This window comes from Nicotiana tomentosiformis, chromosome 4 (assembly GCF_000390325.3).
Source record: "Nicotiana tomentosiformis chromosome 4, ASM39032v3, whole genome shotgun sequence".
NCBI classification, from domain to species: Eukaryota; Viridiplantae; Streptophyta; class Magnoliopsida; order Solanales; family Solanaceae; genus Nicotiana; species Nicotiana tomentosiformis.
The window spans coordinates 3,067,430-3,086,014 of record NC_090815.1 but is presented as its reverse complement, the minus strand read 5'-3'; the positions used below and the strand labels follow the sequence as shown (position 1 = coordinate 3,086,014).

At 39.7% G+C, this 18,585-nt stretch overlaps 3 protein-coding genes across 3 annotated transcripts; 1 reads left to right on the top strand and 2 right to left on the bottom strand.

The window, feature by feature from the left end:
* The first annotated feature begins 2,828 nt into the window (after window positions 1-2,828).
* On the top strand, window positions 2,829-7,122 carry LOC104103630 (chromatin-remodeling ATPase INO80-like). Its single transcript, XM_070200323.1, has 5 exons — window positions 2,829-2,984; window positions 5,375-5,409; window positions 5,824-5,964; window positions 6,039-6,272; window positions 6,536-7,122. The coding sequence occupies exons 1-5, from the start codon at window positions 2,829-2,831 to the stop codon at window positions 6,621-6,623; spliced, it is 654 nt and encodes a 217-aa protein (XP_070056424.1). The 3' UTR covers window positions 6,624-7,122.
* A 7,021-nt stretch (window positions 7,123-14,143) lies between these two features.
* Window positions 14,144-18,294, bottom strand: LOC104107315 (uncharacterized). Its single transcript, XM_070199491.1, has 6 exons — window positions 17,385-18,294; window positions 17,112-17,300; window positions 16,447-17,033; window positions 14,587-15,192; window positions 14,420-14,509; window positions 14,144-14,337 (listed from the first exon to the last, which is right to left on the bottom strand). Exons 4-6 carry the CDS (start codon window positions 14,815-14,817, stop codon window positions 14,287-14,289), a joined length of 372 nt encoding a protein of 123 aa, XP_070055592.1. The 5' UTR covers window positions 14,818-15,192; window positions 16,447-17,033; window positions 17,112-17,300; window positions 17,385-18,294; the 3' UTR covers window positions 14,144-14,286.
* On the bottom strand, window positions 15,237-16,435 carry LOC108946216 (probable xyloglucan 6-xylosyltransferase 3). Its single transcript, XM_018772922.2, has one exon. The coding sequence runs from the start codon at window positions 16,392-16,394 to the stop codon at window positions 15,237-15,239; it is 1,158 nt and encodes a 385-aa protein (XP_018628438.2). The 5' UTR covers window positions 16,395-16,435.
* Window positions 18,295-18,585: the final 291 nt, after the last annotated feature.

Genomic DNA, 18,585 nt, shown 5'->3' with positions numbered 1-18,585 from the left:
TTCACTTGTAATTTTGGAGTAGAATAAAATATTGATTGTGTCCGAGAAAGTAGGCAAAATTGGCCGAACCTCGTAAATTCTGGTGTTCTTTTATTGTTATCTTATTGTCTTGTTTATTATTTAGTGGTTGTCATAATTTTTGGTATAGTAGTTGTGACTCATTCACACTATATACATTTGGCTTCCGCAACAATTGGTATTAGAGCCAAGGTACTGTCTTGCTCTGTGGTTGCAGCATAGTCTGATCTTCCACATCAGAAAAGATCTATCTTGGTAACTGAGTCAAGGTTCTGTCTGAGTATGCTCTGTGGTTGCAGCTTAGTCTGATCTTCCACACCAAAAAGGAAATAATCTTGATTTGTGTCGTCAACTACTAAATAATATTTGTGTCAAAATGGAAGACAATAAACAAGAAGAATCTACATCAAGTGTCAATAATACGTCATCGTTGGCATCTTCGCTTATGACAAGAATTGTGTCAAATGCGAAATTTGCGGTAGAAATTTTTGACGGGTCAGGACATTTTGGGATGTGGCAAGGCTAGGTTCTAGATGTTCTTTTTCAACAAGGGCTAGATCTTGCCATTGAAGAAAAGAAGCCAGATGTTATTGGAGAAGAAGATCGAAAAATTATCAATCGTATTGCTTGCGGTACCATTCGATCCTACCTTGCTAGAGAGCAGAAATATCCATACACAAAGGAAACTTCTGCAAGTAAATTATGGAAAGCACTGGAGGATAAATTTTTGAAGAAAAACAGTCAAAATAAATTGTACATGAAGAAGAGACTGTTTCGCTTCACCTATGTTCCTGGTACCACAATGAATGAACATATCACCAGTTTCAATAAGTTGGTCACATATTTGCAAAATATGGATGCAACTTTTGATGATGGTGACTTGGCCTTGATGTTGTTGGGGTCACTTCCTAATGAGTACGAGCACCTTGAAACTACTCTACTCCATGGAAATGACGAAATTTCTCTCAGAGAAGTCAGTTCGGCTTTGTACAGCTATGAACAAAGAAAGGGAGAAAAACAGAAGGGCGGAGAAGGAGAAGCACTAATTGTGAGGGTTCGTCCTCAAAATCAAATGAGGACTAAGAAGGGAAGATCCAAGTCGAGATCTAGAGCCAGCAAAGATGAATGTGCCTTTTGTCGAGAAAAGGGGCATTGGAAGAAAGACTGTCCGAAGTTGAAGAATAAGGCCAGACATAACAATGGAAAGGCCATTATGGATTCAAATGTAGCTGATTGTGATGATTCAGACTTCTCATTAGTTATAACAGAGTTATCAACATCATCAAACATATGGTTGATGGACTCGGCTTGTAGGTATCATATGTGTCCCAACAAGGACTGGTTCGTGAATTTTCAAGAAGGAGAATATGGAGTCATCCACACAGCGGATAACAGCCTTCTTACCTCATATGGCATTTGTTCAATAAGATTAAGAAGCCATGATGGAATAATCAGAACATTAACAGATGTTCGATATGTACCGGGTTTGAAGAAAAATCTCATCTCTGTGGGAGCCCTAGAATCAAAAGGGTTCAAAATCATTGCAGAAAATGGAGTGATGAGAATATGCTCCGGTGCACTAGTGGTAATGAAGTCCAATCGGAAGAACAATAACATGTACCGCTATCGTGGTAGTACAGTTATTGGGACAGCGACAGTGACATCCAGTGATGATAAAGAGGCAGAAGCAACCAGGCTATGGCACATGCGCTTGGGACATGCTGGAGGGAAATCCTTGAAAGCTCTATCTGATCAAGGATTGTTAAAAGGCGTAAAGACTTGCAACTTGGAGTTTTGCGAGCATTGTGTCAAAGGGAAACAGACAAGGGTTAAATTTGGTACAACGATCTATAATACTAAAGGCATTTTGGATGATGTACACTCTGATGTTTGGGGTTCTTCCAAAACAACTTCATTGGGTGGGAAGCACTATTTTGTAACCTTTGTTGATGATTTTTCCCGAAGAGTGTGGGTGTATATAATGAAGAGGAAAGATGAAGTATTGGGAATTTTTCTCAAATGGAAGACGATGGTGGAGACAATAGAGGCAAATACAAAAATGATCATTTCAATAAGGTCTGTGAAAATGATGGCATCGTCCGACACTTCACTGTCAGACATACACCACAACAGAATTGAGTGGCAGAACGTATGAACCGGACTTTACTGGAGAAGGTACGCTGTATGTTGTCCAATGCTGGCTTGGGCAAAGAATTTTGGGCTGAGGCAATTACATATGCATGCCACCTCATTAATCGTCTACCATCTGCTGCTATTGATGGCAAGACACCATTTGAAAAATTGTATGGAAAACCTGCTGTAGATTATAACTCTTTACATGTGTTTGGCTCAATTGCATACTATTATGTGAAAGAGTCAAAATTGGATTCGAGAGCAATATTCAGCAGAGATGTTACCTTTGATGAATCTGCCATAACAGATAAGGTGACAGTTGAAGATGTCAAACAAACTGGTGGTGCATCAAAGCAGGTGGAGTTTGAGGGAAAATTTATTTTTCCTACACAAGAAGCAGAGGAGGAAACTCATGAAGATTACCCTCTGGAAGAAGAGCCAGTAGAGAGGGAGATTCCAACTCAGGAACCTCGACAACAACTTGAATCAATAGCAACCAGCAGGCCAAAAAGGACAATAACGAAACCTGTTCGTCTCATAGAGACGGTTGCTTGCGCAACCTCAATTGTAGCTAATGGTGTTCCTACCACTTATAAAGACGCAATCCAAAGTTCAGAAGAAGATAAGTGGAGGATTGCCATGAATGAAGAAATGCAGTCCCTTCATCAGAATCATACATGGAAATTGGCCAATCTCCCGAAGGAAAGAAAACAATTGGGTGCAAATGGGTATTTGCAAAGAAAGAAGGATTTTCTAACCAAGAAAATATTCGCTACAAAGCAAGATTGGTGGCCAAAGGATATGCTCAGAAGGAGGGAATTGATTACAATGAAGTATTTTCTCCAGTTGTAAAACATTCCTCCATTAGAATTATGTTGGCTTTGGTAGCACAGTTGGATTTGGAACTAGTTCAGATGGATGTAAAAACTGCATTTTTACATGGAAACTTGGAGGAGGAAATCTACATGAATCAGCCAGAAGGATTCAAAGTTGCTGGAAAAGAAAATATGGTATGCAAACTTGAAAAATCGTTGTATGGATTGAAACAATCTTCTAGACAATGGTACAAGCGATTTGACAAGTTTATGTTGCGGCAAGGGTACAAGAGAAGCAAATACGATCATTATGTGTATTTGCGCAAACTTAATGATGGTTCCTTTGTATATCTTCTCCTATATGTTGATGATATGTTGATAACTTCCAAGAATTCGGAAGAAATTGATAAGTTGAAGATTCAACTGAAGGAGGAGTTCGAGATGAAGGATCTGGGTGAGGCAAAGAAAATTCTTGGCATGGAGATAATAAGAGATAGACGTACAAAGAAACTCTGTTTATCTCAGAAAGAATATTTGAAGAGAGTACTAAAGCGTTTTGGCATAGATAAGAAGACTAAGCCAATTAGTACGCCACTTGCTCCCCATTTTAAGCTAAGTACTACTATGTCGCCAAAGGATGAAACTGAACAGGAGTATATGTCAAGGGTACCATACGCAAATGTTGTTGGTAGCTTGATGTATGCAATGGTTTGTACGAGACCTGACATTTCACAAGCCGTTGGAGTTATTAGCAGATATATGCATAATCCAGGAAAGGAGCATTGGCAAGCTGTGAAATGGATTCTACGGTATATTCATAGTACTGTAGATGTTGGGTTAGTTTTTGAGCAGGAAGGCAATCGGTCTGTAGTTGGATATTGTGACTCAGATTTTGCGGGTGATCTGGACAAACGAAGGTCAACTACTGGTTATGTGTTTACTTTTGCAAAGGCACCAGTTAGTTGGAAGTCTACTTTGCAGTCAACAGTTGCTTTGTCTACAACAGAGGCAGAGTACATGGCTATTACAGAGGCTGTGAAGGAGGCAATTTGGCTTCAGGGGTTGCTAAAGGAGCTTGGTATTGAACAAAAAAATATTATAATTTTTTGTGATAGTCAAAGTGCTATTCAATTAGCGAAGAACCAAGTTTATCATGCAAGGACGAAGCACATTGATGTTCGGTATCATTTCGTACGAGAAATCATAGAAGAAGGTGGAGTCACGGTGAAGAAAATTCATACTACGGAGAACCCTGCTGATATGCTGACAAAAGTGGTGACTGCGGTCAAGTTTCAACATTGTTTGGATTTGATCAACATTGTTGAACACTAAAGATTGAAGATGAAGACACAACCAAAATTTGTTATTGAGAGAAAATTGAAGATGTGGAATTTTGCCAAGGTGGAGATTTGTTGAAATTGGCAAAAGTACCACATCGGTGGATGACAATTTTGAATGAGAATTTCACCCTATAAAAGGAGGCCTAATGTTTAGGATTTAAATACACCTCTCATTTGCCTTTTATCTTCTTAAGGCATTTGTATCTTCTCTCTTTAGTATTATTTCACTTGTAATTTTGGAGTGGAATAAAATATTGATTGTGTCCGAGGAAGTAGGCAAAATTGGCCGAACCTCGTAAATTCTGGTGTTCTTTTATTGTTGTCTTATTGTCTTGTTTATTATTTAGTGGTTGTCATAATTTTTGGTATAGTAGTTGTGACTCATTCACACTATATACATTTGGCTTCCGCAACAATTGGTATCAGAGCCAAGGTACTGTCTAAGTATGCTCTGTGGTTGCAGCATAGTCTGATCTTCCACATCAGAAAAGATCTATCTTGGTAACTGAGTCAAGGTTCTGTCTGAGTATGCTCTGTGGTTGCAGCTTAGTCTGATCTTCCACACCAGAAAGGAAATAATCTTGATTTGTGTCGTCAGCTACTAAATAATATTTGTGTCAAAATGGGAGACAGTAAACAAGAAGAATCTACATCAAGTGTCAATAATACGTCATCGTTGGCATCTTCGCTTATGACAAGAATTGTGTCAAATGCGAAATTTGCGGTAGAAATTTTTGACGGGTCAGGACATTTTGGGATGTGGCAAGGCGAGGTTCTAGATGTTCTTTTTCAACAAGGGCTAGATCTTGCCATTGAAGAAAAGAAGCCAGATGTTATTGGAGAAGAAGATTGGAAAATTATCAATCGTGTTGCTTGCGGTACCATTCGATCCTACCTTGCTAGAGAGCAGAAATATCCATACACAAAGGAAACTTCTGCAAGTAAATTATGGAAAGCACTGGAGGATAAATTTTTGAAGAAAAACAGTCAAAATAAATTGTACATGAAGAAGAGACTGCTATAATGTTTGTCATGTAGTACCTTTTCCCGTGTTTTGGTGCTTTTTAGTACAGGTTCTCTTCCGCCATCAATGCGTGGGGGAGGTTTGTAACTCATCTTGGAAGAACTGTTTTATAACAGATACTTAGACCCGCCTATGCATAAACAATGAGTTCTGAGTGTTGCTTTCTTTTGACGTTCTAACTCCTACCAAGCTTAGGTTAGATTGAATCATGGAGTAGTTTCTTGAGCATACTATGTGAAGCTAAGCATACAACAATAATAACAACATTAACAACTATGCTTTATGCTTCATAGTTCTTATTATATGAAGCTAAGCCTTAAAGAAAAAGTTATATGAAGCTGTTGTTGAGACTCTTGTATTGGTTTCTCTATTTGCTTCATTCATCTTATATTGGACTCAGTTTGCAAAGACCAGAGTATGTTTTCTACTGCAACATAACCCCATGACTAGGAAAGTTTTCATTTGTAATGGATCTAAAATTGCAATGCTAAAGCAACTCTTCACTTGTGAGATTGCTAATATTTTCACTTGTTTTGAAGGACTACATGCACTACAGGAAATATAAGTACTTGAGGCTTGATGGATCTTCCACTATAATGGATAGACGAGACATGGTCAAAGATTTCCAGCATCGGTATGTTTTGAGTTCGAAGGAACTTATAATCCATTTTTTAATATTTGTACTGACTAATGTTGATTTCCTCATAGGAGCGACATTTTTGTGTTCTTGCTGAGTACAAGAGTAGGGGGCCTCGGTATCAACTTGACAGCTGCTGACACTGTCATCTTCTATGAGAGTGACTGGAATCCAACTTTAGATTTACAGGCAATGGATAGAGCTCATAGGCTGGGTCAAACTAAGGAGATCTTACAAACGGTGAATCTGTTGGGAATGGGGATGACACTCTTGATCCCGGGAAAGCAAAATCAAGTAGTAAAAAGGTGATTACTTCTCAGATGCAAATATTGTTTCTGATATTGACCTTTTCACGGACTTAGGTTGTCTAGTTACTCTTTCCTGCATTTCACAGTTTTGACTCCTTAAAGTTACCTCCCGGTTTATAGTTGCTGCATATAATGGCTAAGTTATACTAGTACACTCATTTCAAAATAATTGCCTTAGCTTCTTCTTGTTGCACAATGAACAAGCTCGACTGCATAGTAAAATTTTCAATTTGACTTGATTCATAATCTTATATGTGCAGAGGAAAGGCTCCACCGACAAGCAAACCCCAAAATCGAGGCCTCAAAAGAATCCAAAAAATCTTGAATCATTATCACCCAACTCACTGATGGAAGATGATATAGATGGCTCCCCACAAAACATTGACATGCAACAAAGGCCAAAAAGACTGAAGAGGCCAACTAAGAGCGTCAACGAGAACCTTGAATCAGCATTTACTGCCACCCCTCCTACGACCCGAGAGGGGAACCATAACTATTCTATGTCGGATATCAGCACCAGTGGTGGGAGAGCAGGAGCTGAGGAAGAAGCATTAAGACATAATAATCTGTTAGCTGGCTGATAGTATGACAAATGCGTTATTATGTCTTATTTTTTGTTGAGCTACCGAGTCTTTCTTCCCTGAGGGATTCAAGTGCAGGCTTGGACAGCAGAAACCCGTTCTGCTGGAAAAACGCAGTAGCAGAATGAGGAGGAAGTGCAGAATTGTATATTGGTTTGTACAGAATATTCATAGGACTCCGAGCACGAGACTTCTTGGTTACTATACTTGAAGCATGGTGATGTACAGTAGGCACTCATTTGTACTTTTTTTGTTAAATAGTAAAAGTTAAATGTAATCAGCCAATAGTTGGCAAAATTTTCTCCTGGAGGACATTTTTGTTGACAATGTAATCACAAGAAATGATCTTATAGAGCCATTAAAAGAAGAATTCTTGATGTTCATAGGGTTATAGTTGTAACCATTAGTCCGTTTGCTTCTTTAAGATGATATTGATCATCGATTGCATACTCATGCTTCTCATATGCACTGTACTTAACATTTAAAGCCAATTGTCACGTCCTTAGTCTCAAACTAAGCGCACGTGCGGCACTTGACAACTCGTTCATGATCTTGAACAACATGCTCACGTTCTTGCTATGCCAAGTCAGTCTTACTACACTCAAGATCGCTAAGGGAATGTTAAAGCACAAGAGAATTGTCAAAGGAAACTTTTGTATTAGAGAGAACTTGATTGTTTTGCTTGATGAGTTACAAATGAATATCCCCTTTTATATATTAGTCTTCTAGGGGCTAGTGAGTGAATAAAAATTATTATACAAGGCCCTTATTATTTACAAGTAAGTCCTTTATCTAGAATTTTCTACATAGCTAAAATCTTCTAAGGACTTTTCTAGCAATTTCATAGGGTTCTAAGGTCTTCCATGAGAAATCTCTATATTTCTCAAGAACCTTCCCACATGTGCTAGTCTATTTTATATGTAAGTTTTCCATATGTCAAAAATATATGCCAAGTGGCACCTATGTGGCATGATGATGTGGCGGGGCCATGAGACAATGCTTTGACAATTTGTAACTCAAGCTACAAACGGTTGTTCAAACGGGCCATGACACAATGTTTTTCTTTTTGTGTCAACATTCAGTGTTCGGACCTTACTACCCAACTAATTTGAGTTTGCACCGTGGAAGCCTACTATGTGGAGTTTCCAATTCTTCTACAAATATGATTTGAGTCACGTAACTCAAGATTTCTAGTTAAAAGAAGCTTTTACCATTTCATAACACCATTTAGTGGTGTTAGTAAATGCTTACTACTTTTTTTATTCCCCTAGAGTCCGTGTTAGATTGAAGTGATTCAAAATGTTATCAAATTTTGGTTGTAATAATTGCTAGAAAAACATGTATCCATATTTAGACAAGCTGAACATAAAATTTCGCAGCAACATCTTAACATAAAACTAAGAAAAATTGAATCATAATTAGAGGTGACAAAATGGTTAAATAGAAACAGTTATCCATCCATATTATCCATTAAAAATGGATTGGAAAATGAACTTTTTAAAAACGGGTCGAATATGGATAAGAATCATATTATCCGCTTAGAAAATAGATAACTAATGTGTTTAACTTTTACATTTGTAAAGCCTCAAATTGGGGGTTCCTAAGTTTGGGAGACTAAGAATTCTCCCATAAGTGATCATATTCAAGAAGCCATGGACAATATGAATATCCATATTATCTACCAGATAACTCATTTTTTATCCGTCTCAAATACGGGTCGGGTCGGATAATTTATCCGTTTGACCCGCCCGTTTGCAACCCCTAATCATAATAGACGGCAAGATCGAAAAAGATCTTATTCATACTCATTATGTTGTTGTCGCTTTTGCTAAAACTCAAAGTAGTTTCTTGAAAAACGCACTTCAGATGGACTTTATGACTGAATCTTCAGGAGAGTGGATGTTCTTGGAGTCCGGAACCAAAATGTGGTTCTTTTGGACTCAAAGAACCAAAATATGTGAAAAAAATATTGGTGACCATAATATATATAACGCCCTAATATAAGGCGCTATATTTTAACGGCGGTTTGTCCGTTAAGGTATATCGCCCTAATATAAGGTGCTATATATATAAAGCCTTAACATACGACGATATATATATTATGTGGGTCCACAAATAATTCTCTTGGACTTAACTGACATAACAATAATTTAACTAGGTATAACGCCCATATTTAAGGCACTATACCTCAAATAATTGTACCTCAGATTGGTTTTTGCCTTATTTAAAGAGGTTAAGGATTTTGTAAAAATTCATTCATAAATATTTTCAAGTTTTCTGAAATATTTCTTCGTTAAGTTATTTTGCATTTTGTCATAATGTCTGAAGAGCGAAGAATTAAGGTTTCATTATATTGGGGTTGGGGGGGGGGGGGGAGGAGGTTGTGGTGGCTAATAACTCAATAAGCTATAGTTTATCTCCACAGTGTCATGTTAGGTTGCCACTTACAATGGAGTACGATACATTTGTGTCGTTATTATGTAAAAAAATGAGTGTGAGCAAACGTTCGGTGAATATTAAAGTAACCCGAAGATATCTGTATTCTGTCACTCCGCAAGGGGTTACTTGTTATGATGAGTTTAACATCGAAGATGATGAAACTCTGAGAGATTTTTTGAGGACTCTAGATGAATACCGGGAATTTCTTGTGATAAAACTGTTATAAATGTACTTCAAGGGTGAACACGTTCGCAATAATGAGGTTGCGTAAAGTAGGGATATTCCTCAATCATCTGGTGGTTATTTTGGAACTGTGTTAGCCGAACAGGTTCCGGGTGAAAGAGTTTGGCATGATCTAAACTTATATTCATGGGCGAATGAGGAGCGAGGAAATAATTTATCGCCTAGTTTACGTAATCCACAAGCCGAGTGGTAAACTTCAATTCTCTTTTGTGTTAAGATATTTATTTTTATGTATTGAATTTGTACTAGCACTCATATATCCACAGGGGGTACCAGTCAGATATGAATTTTACAAGTTATGAACCAACGCCCACTTAGAATATGCCTAGTTTTGGTGTGTTGGATCATGGTGGTCTATCCAGGAGTCATCATCAACAGGATAATGTCCATCATGGGATATCAACCCATTATAATTTGTAAGTGAAGTGATAAAGCTATATGGAAAGTTTGGATCAATTTGAGTAACTCATTATTTTATTGGTTGTGCAGTGAAAATGAGCAACTTGAAGGTCCTGTCCTTACTCAATTTCCCGAATACGACATATTTAATCGGGATCTGGCAGATGCGTAGAGTCAGGAAGAGAATAGTGATTATGACAACAATGCCAATGAGTCTGGAGATGACACACCCTTCCCTGATGAGGGTGATAATGAGGAGGAAGAGAATGTTGAACCTGATTTGACGAGGGAGCATGCTCCACCTCTCGTTAGACCAAGAGTGTACGAGTCTCACGTGCCGTTTCATTCAAGGGAGATTCCTTACCTTGATCATTTGCCAAGTATGGTGGATGTGGATGCCCTCACATGGGATATTGACAAAATTTAGACAGTAATGTGGGATGAATCTAGAGCAATGGTATTGTCAAAAGGGCATGTTTTTCCCTGATAAAGTGCGCTTAAGCAGGGCGGTGCGAATGTACATCATAAAAGAGTGTCGTGATATCATGGTAGCAGAGTCATCTCTGGATGTATATAAGGTTATTTGTCGTAAATGGTTTACGGGTTGTAATTGGATGCTCCGTACGAGGAAGAAGAAAACAAATATGTGGGTTGTGGGTTAATACATTGGCACCCATAATTGTGAAATGGACACATTCCGTGGGAATCTTTTTAACTTGAATGTTGACTTGATTTATTTTGTCCTGATTCCACATATTGAAGCGTCCATAAGGTACAAGATCAAAGAGTGTATAACATCTGCCCACCAGGAATATGGGTGTACCATTACCAAAAGAAAGGCATTTCTCGGGCGCAAACGTGCGTTTGAAATTGTTTATAATAACTGGGATAAGTCCTTTACATATCTACCCAGGTACATGGTCGCATTGCAATACTTTAACCCCGAAACCGTTGTTGAATGGAAGCTTGAGCAGAGTTCGGGAATACCAGAACATATATTCATATATATGTTTGGGGCATTTAAACCAGCAACTGATGGTTTTGTACATTGTAGGCTGGTAATATCCATAGACGGCACTCATGTCTTTGGGAAATATGATATTAAGTTGTTGATCGTCGTTGCAGTAGATGCTAATGGAAGTATATTTCCCCTAGCTTTTGCTATTTATGACAATGAAAGCCAAGAGACGAGGACATTATTTTTGAACCACTTGAAGGAGCACGTTGTCAGACAACGTTCAGGTATTTGTCTAATATCTGATCAGCATGGAGGTATTTTAAGCTCTGTACAGAATTTGTCTGCCTGGAAGGAACCGTATGCCTACCAATGTTACTGTGTGAGGCACCTGAAGGTCAATTTCCAGAAGGCACATCCCCACAAGGATTTTCATGATTTAATGTGGATGGATGCAACAAATCACCAAGAGTGTAAATTCAGGAGGCGCATGGAATTGATCAGGCAGGAAGACCAAGGAGCATATCATTGGTTGATGCGACATGAGCTTGATAAGTGGATTTTGCATGCGGGTGGTGGTATAAAATGGGGAATTCTGACTACAAATGTGTCAGTCTTTCAATGGGTTATTGAAGTCTCCACGTGGATTTCCTGTCACTGCCATGGTGCAGATATCATTCAAGTAGATGGCGAAGAGGTTTGTTGAAAGGGCTAAAGGTGCATCGTAATTGATGGAAAGTGGTGTTGCATTTATGTCAATACCAATGAAAAGATTTGAGAAATACAGGAGGCGAGAACATTGGCATTCATATTTACAGTATTGCAACGAGCGAAATATTTTTGAAGTTTGCACCGCTATCCATCAAAATCGGGGGAATAATACACACACTGTAAATGAAGCCAAAAGGTTATGTTATTGTGGGAAATGGTCCATCTACCACATGACGTGCTCATATGCCATGAAGTGCTTTCAACATACAGGTTTCACGGCAATCAGCTACGTTGATAAAGAATATAGTGTTGCTGCATACTTAAACACCTATAGTAGACAGTTGCAGCCAGTGGGTGCTGAGCATTATTGGCCACCGGAACCATTTAAAATGGTGTGTAACAAGGAGTATTTGCGTCAATGACAAGTGCAAAAAAGAACGTGTATACGAAACCAAATGGATGTTGGTGATACCGTTTATGCGCGTAAAAGTCGCATATGTTCGACCGTTGTAAATGTCTTTCAGCTGGTTTGGGTAGCGATGGTAATTCATCTCTCGGTGGAAGTTCATCCAATGTGCCCAATTATCAAGGATACCCGTAGTATTTTATTTCAATAATTTGTTGTAATAAGTGTATGTACATGTTCATCTTGCAGAATGTATGAAATAAAATTATGTTTCCATTAGTGTTAAGTCTTATTGATATTTAGAATTAATACTTCAGTATAACAATTTAACATACACCCCAAGAAAAACAATTGTCATTTGCCATTATCGTCGTTGTCTGGCACTATTTCATTGTCATTGTCTTCATCTTCTTCGTCAACATCGTGTACGTACCTTTTGGGACCGAGGGCATCGTAATCTAGGCCTCAATTGACACACATTTCTCTTATTTCATCGTTGTCAACAAGAAGACCACTTGCTTGATTTCTATAACAATATGGGACACATACGTCCAATGTTTGTGGTAGAAACTTAGGGAGTCCCTCCCACTCGACAACTATTGAGAAAACAAGATAATCATTATCTCTATGCAATTTATCAATTTCTAATAAATCCCAATACTAATCCTCCGTTCCTCCCAGGAAGTTAAGATCATCCATTGCATGATGAACAACTAGTGCCTTTTCCATCTCTAGAATCTCCTTCATCAAATGCCGAATCACTTCTGGTTCATCTTTGTGTGTGTTTGTTTGGAAGGTTGCAGACAGTGCTTATAAAACAACAAGCCCATGCGAGCAACATAGTACTTTTTAATCACACCGTTTTGAGTAAAGGGGAATCCATTGTAGTTTTTCGCCCCAAATTCGCATACCTTCAGGCTTTGTAGAATGCGCTTCACCCTCAATAATGTGCCCTGCAACTTTGAGATCAGTGTGTATATTGATAGGCTTATTTTCCAAGGTACGCAGAATACCATACCACTTGTCATCAACCAAGTCAGTGTAGCAACCTAGAATTGTTTTTTCAAGGTAAGGATCGATAGTGTTAAGACGTGTTCCATGGGCATCTGTTGAACTACCTTCACCCTTTTGCCTCATTTTGAATCACTTGTCAAATGTTAGTGGCATTTTTAAATGGATGTTGTAATGTTTATTCAAATGGTCTTTGAATACGGATGACTTGGTTCAGTTTAAGAAGTTGTCTTATACCCGAAATATCATTATCACGCGAAGCATAGCGCGCCACCAATATACGCTATGTGTATTATCTTGTCGACCTGAAAAAACTGCGTTCTGGAAAAGTTGTATTGTACCCTAAAGAATCATTATCACGCGAAACATAGCGCGCGAAAATACCATGTTATGTGTATTGTCTTGTTGACCTGAAAAAGATGTTGTTCTACAAAAGCTATCTTCTGAAAAAGTTGTATTGTACCCTAAAGAATCATTATCACACGAAACATAGTGCAGTGAAATACCACGTTATGTGTTTTTTCTTGCCTATAAAAGCGTAGCGCATTTTAGTTATTATTTGCGCTTAACCAAAACAATTAGAAAAACTTTCCATAAATTTTTCATTTTCTTGCATTACGAAATGTCTGGACGCAATGACGTACCAAGGTGTTATTGTGGTTAAATCCATGTTGGTCAAATAGTAATATGGGGCGCAGATGCTGGATATGTCAACAACTTGTAAGTTATTGTTTTGAAAAAAATATTTCTTAATATTCTTTATATAACATGTTAATTAATAGTGTTGTGTTACAACAACAACTTGCAACAGTGAAGGAGAAACTAAAAGAGGCGGAAGAAAAAAAAAATAGGTTGAAAAAGAAATTTAAGTGGTTGAAGCAGAGAATAATGAGAGATAGTGACTAAACAAACACATGTATGTGTTGAGTGTAGTATTTTATCTTTATGTTTTCCGTGTCATGTATTTTCATTAGTTGTATCGAATATATATTATGTTAAATTGCTATGTTTGTGTTGTAGTATTAAAATAACAAAGAACTCGAGAAATAAAAACATAATGCGCATATAATGTAAACCACAAATAATGTTGTTATTATTTACTGAATGTCATATGTACATAAAATCAAAAAAAGTCAATGTGTCCCACAGCTTGTATGCTTTAAAGCATTGGATGGCCCGAGGCGCATCCCATCCCGTCCGGGTACACTATCAGGATCATCCTCATCACGTCGCCTCTTTATCGGAGGATGCGTTGCAGCATGATCGTCAGTAAATGCTGGCAGGCTCAGTAGAAGGGTCCGTCGGTCCAGCAGTAACCTACAGAATAATAAGATATTTTAATATATGAAATATATATTAGTAACGTACGTGTTAAGTCAAAAAAATTAAATTGTCTTACCATGGTCTCGGCGGGCTCCTGAGTATAATCATCCGTCTCAGGCATGTCAGTATCGCACAAAGTGGCCTCCGTGACGGCCGAGGATGATGCCTTAAAAAAATACTTTAGATTTTTATGACTAATCAATGAGATAAAAACAAATATAAATAATAGCAATACAAACTAACCAAATCCTGTGAAAGATCCTCAGCATCCCTCGATGATGAGCCATAACTCAGTCGGCGCCCACTCTCCACATCTCGTACCGGACGATCATCAGCAACCGTCGATGGCTCTGGAGGACCAGGAAAATACTGATCACACTCCTGTCGTGTAATGGTCGTGCCCGTGATCAACAATGGAGCTGATGAGGTCAACTGTGAAATCCCTGGAGTAAGCTGCAAGCTGAATGACGGCATATCACTAGGAGCACGGTCTGGCTTAGGGTGGTCACCCGGATGATCAACTCCAACATCCTCAACAGGTGCCTCAACGACCCTTTGCTGGGGACCACCTCATCGCCGACCCCTACGACCTTGTGGGACACTCCTACCTCTTTGGGCACGACTGCCACGTCGACCACGTCCAGGCTCCAATGCTGGCACACGATGGTACTGCTATGACGCCACATAATCAGCATCGTATCCTAAGCGCTCATCATCTCGAGCTCGCCTCAATGTCCGGGAAGCCAGATCTGTAACCTGCCGGTCATACTCGTGCAAAGCGGCCGCTCCCTCGCCGGTATGCTATTGCATCTGCAGTCCCAACTGGTAGAACATATGTAGGTTGATAGCCTGCACAATATGTAAAATATTAATTACGGAACGCTAGGTTAACGTTACAAGTAAGTATACCAAATAACAGTAACAAATGGCCATCTCTCATCACCTAAACCGGGATGGTACTTCTCAATCATCTCTTCGTACCTATCAACTAACCCCGCCCAATATCCATGTAGATAATAAGAATTTTCAACAAACACCTTCCGCATCCATTTATCCTTCTGTGATATGAACAAGTATATTAGCGCAGACTGATCATCCGCTTCAAATGCTGGTCTACCCTTTAAATTAGCTGTCAAAATCTTCCCAGCTTCATCACGAATAGGACCTTTAGGTCCCATCGGTGCCCAAGCATCCAACAAATCAAGAGACCACTGGCAATTCCTAAAGAGAAAACTACCCGTGTTCACTGAAATCCATGATTTCTGATCAAACAATAAATCCGGGTACCCGTGAATAACAAGATTATGACGATTATACTTAGATAAAGGGATCTCGAAAACCATATCAGTAAACAATGCATCACTGTCCATCCACCAAATCCATTCTACTTCAGGGTGAGATAACATTAGCCTACGAATCAATGGCAGTTTGGCCCAATAACCAGCCATTTCCTTATCCAAATGAGCTAAATTATACAAAATTTCAATACCATGAATCCGACAATAATCAATCTTGTTCTTTATTGCCTTCAACAAATAATGATCTCCAATTGAATTATCACAAGGATTTGGGGGAGAACCAGTTACAAGTAAAATCCGAGGCTTACCATTAACCAAATTCGGAAATTCTGGATTCTTCTGGAGCCACATTTTCCGGTCTTTATCCCAATTAACAATCTTTGGACCTAAACTGTAAGTCTCATTCAGGCTCATGAAAGTCTCGGGTTGATCAACCGGGTCGTCCGGGTCCTTATCGGATCGGATTTCGGCGAGGATCCGATTAGTTTCTTCTATGAGATTCTGAGTCTCGGCGTCGGCGTCGGAGGATGAGAGGTTGCCAATGCCGATGGTGCCACGTAGGACGAGGATAGTGACGAAGCCGCAGAGGATGGTGATTTTGACGTTGTTGAATGTACGTTGGATCTGACGGCCGCGTGGTAAGGCAGAAGAATTGGTGGCGGAGCGGCTGCGGACGCCGCCGTTGGCGGTGGCTGTTGTTACAGGGAGTGCACCGGCGCGTTTCTGTGCTGTGAATGTGCTTTCTTGGCCCATGTTTCTAACGTGTGTAATGTAATTTCAGCTGAAAACAAGCACTGACGGGTACCAGTGCCTCATGCCTCCCGGCGTATGGAACGTACTGACCGACAGCGCGATGAACGGGATTCCCGACGAAAAGTCGGGTAACGCTGCGATACCAGCCCATATACTCACGCTCACCATCCGTACGCTCAGGTGGAGGGGGTGGCAGAATCAGGTCATGCCGCTGGTCCCAAATCTCGATCTGTGCCTCTAGCTAGGCCACATATGTCTGGTCAACCCTGGAACGATCATCCCGCTAGTAATGTGATACCAGCCCATATACTCACACTCACCATCTGTACGCTTAGGTGGAGGGGGTGGCAGAATCAGGTCATGCCGCTGGTCCCAAATCTCGATCTGTGCCTCTAGCTAGGCCACATATGTCTGGTCAACCCTGGAACGATCATCCCGCTGGTAATGTGTCCCAAGCCAAGCGGGCAGAGTAGGTACAAGCTGCGGTCGACCAAACTGGCAAAGGAATCACTCGGTGGCATGATGTTCAACAATATCGAGACACATCAACGGGACGGAAGAGCTCCACATAAGTCGGTCGGTCGAGCAATAATCGGGCAAACCAGCTATTAGCTCGTCGTTGTATGGCCTCTAAATGAACTATCAAGTAAAAACAGAAATCGTGAGAATACGCAACACATATAAAGCCAGGCCAAGTAAACCTAAATATACATTTACCTGCGCGGCCTCCAGCAAATCCAACAAATCCCTGCAACATGGGAGATTATGTCGACCCTCGAACTCGCGTCCGTAGCCTCGCCTATCAACCCACCTCCTAGCTAAAGGGAGAAACGGTGAAGGTGGTGCACCCGGAGCGATGGGTGGTAGAGGTGGATGCAACTGCAGGAACCGCTCCCAGGCCCAAACCTAATATACAATTTGGACATAAATTTTAATGTATATTTTTACTATGTATGTTATAATCATGAAAATAATTAGCTTTGTTTTCACCTGCAGCAGCAGCAAAAATCCGGCAACGTCGCATTGGGTTCCCATGCTAGCCCGGCACATCTGCATGTACAAGTGACCAAGAGCAGCTGCACCCCAGCTGTAACCAGGTAAATCATCTAGCCGCTCAAGATAATGAAGAAATCTCAACCTAACTAGGTTTCCCGAAGTGTTCGGGAACAATACCCTTCCAAACATAAGCAGCATCAACAATCTCGTGCACCGGTTAATATGAAGATCCGATGTATCATCTGTAATGTCCGCATGCATCGCCTCCAGATGCAGCCGGACGGGCGTCAACTGCACACGACTAGCCCCACTCAATGCATCATCATCCGCTGGCTGGAAACCGGTGAGTCACTGCAACATCTCCAGGTACTGCACTCCCGTATAATCTCTGATAGCATGCGGTAAAGCTACAGGATGACCATCAACCGGCAGCCCACACAGAACCTCCACGTCCTGAAGCGTGATAGTAGCCTTGCCAATGGGTAAATGAAATGTGTGTGTCTCTGGTCACCACCGCTCTATCAAATCCGCGATCAACGACCAATCCAGTTACAACCGGCCGATCTCAATAATCCTCTAGAAACCCGTATCCTAGAGGCGTCTGATTATACGGGGATGGAGATTGTGGGCCCTAAGAAAGTCTCACATATCGTCTACTCGTCTAGCACGGAACGTTTGGGCCAATAACTGCCCATCCCATATGTACGAAGACCTATGCTCGGCCTGTAGCAACAGTAGCTCTAGCGAGGCAGGTCCGGGATGCGCAGGCGCAACCTCCTTGACGACTACTGTAAATTGAACAATATTAATTAAAGTATTTTTCTTTTTCATTGCTTAACATCTTTAAATATATTGTAATATCATTAATATTAAAATTTATTCGATATTTTTACTATTTTGTTAATTAGGTTGATACATTTTCTATATTATATTTTTATATTTTTTATATGTTTGTTTGTTACTCACCTATTTTTTACTATAATAAAATTAAATAATTAATTATTGATTTAATTATTAAATATTCATATAACAATACTTAGTTTGACAAATATTGTTATTTTCTCATGTTATTTTCTTACGTTTGTTGACTAGAATTCAAGGGAGTGTGTTTGAACTATCAACTTTTTCAGATATTTTTGGCTTTAACAGATAACTAAATGATTAATTTCAATAACTACAAAGATACTACGCTAAA

Excerpts from the sequence above, each read along its gene's own strand:
- LOC104103630 (XM_070200323.1), top strand. The coding sequence starts at position 2,829 with ATGGAAATTGGCCAATCTCCCGAAGGAAAGAAAACAATTGGGTGCAAA. Across the intron at positions 5,410-5,823 it reads GCCATCAATGCGTGGGGGAG|CAACTCTTCACTTGTGAGAT; the intron begins GTTTGTAACTCA and ends GCAATGCTAAAG. Across the intron at positions 6,273-6,535 it reads CAAAATCAAGTAGTAAAAAG|AGGAAAGGCTCCACCGACAA; the intron begins GTGATTACTTCT and ends TTATATGTGCAG.
- LOC104107315 (XM_070199491.1), bottom strand. The coding sequence starts at position 14,817 with ATGCCGTCATTCAGCTTGCAGCTTACTCCAGGGATTTCACAGTTGACC. Across the intron at positions 14,510-14,586 it reads AGGATCTTTCACAGGATTTG|GCATCATCCTCGGCCGTCAC; the intron begins GTTAGTTTGTAT and ends TATTTTTTTAAG. Across the intron at positions 14,338-14,419 it reads AGGAGCCCGCCGAGACCATG|GTTACTGCTGGACCGACGGA; the intron begins GTAAGACAATTT and ends ATTATTCTGTAG.
- LOC108946216 (XM_018772922.2), bottom strand. The coding sequence starts at position 16,394 with ATGGGCCAAGAAAGCACATTCACAGCACAGAAACGCGCCGGTGCACTC.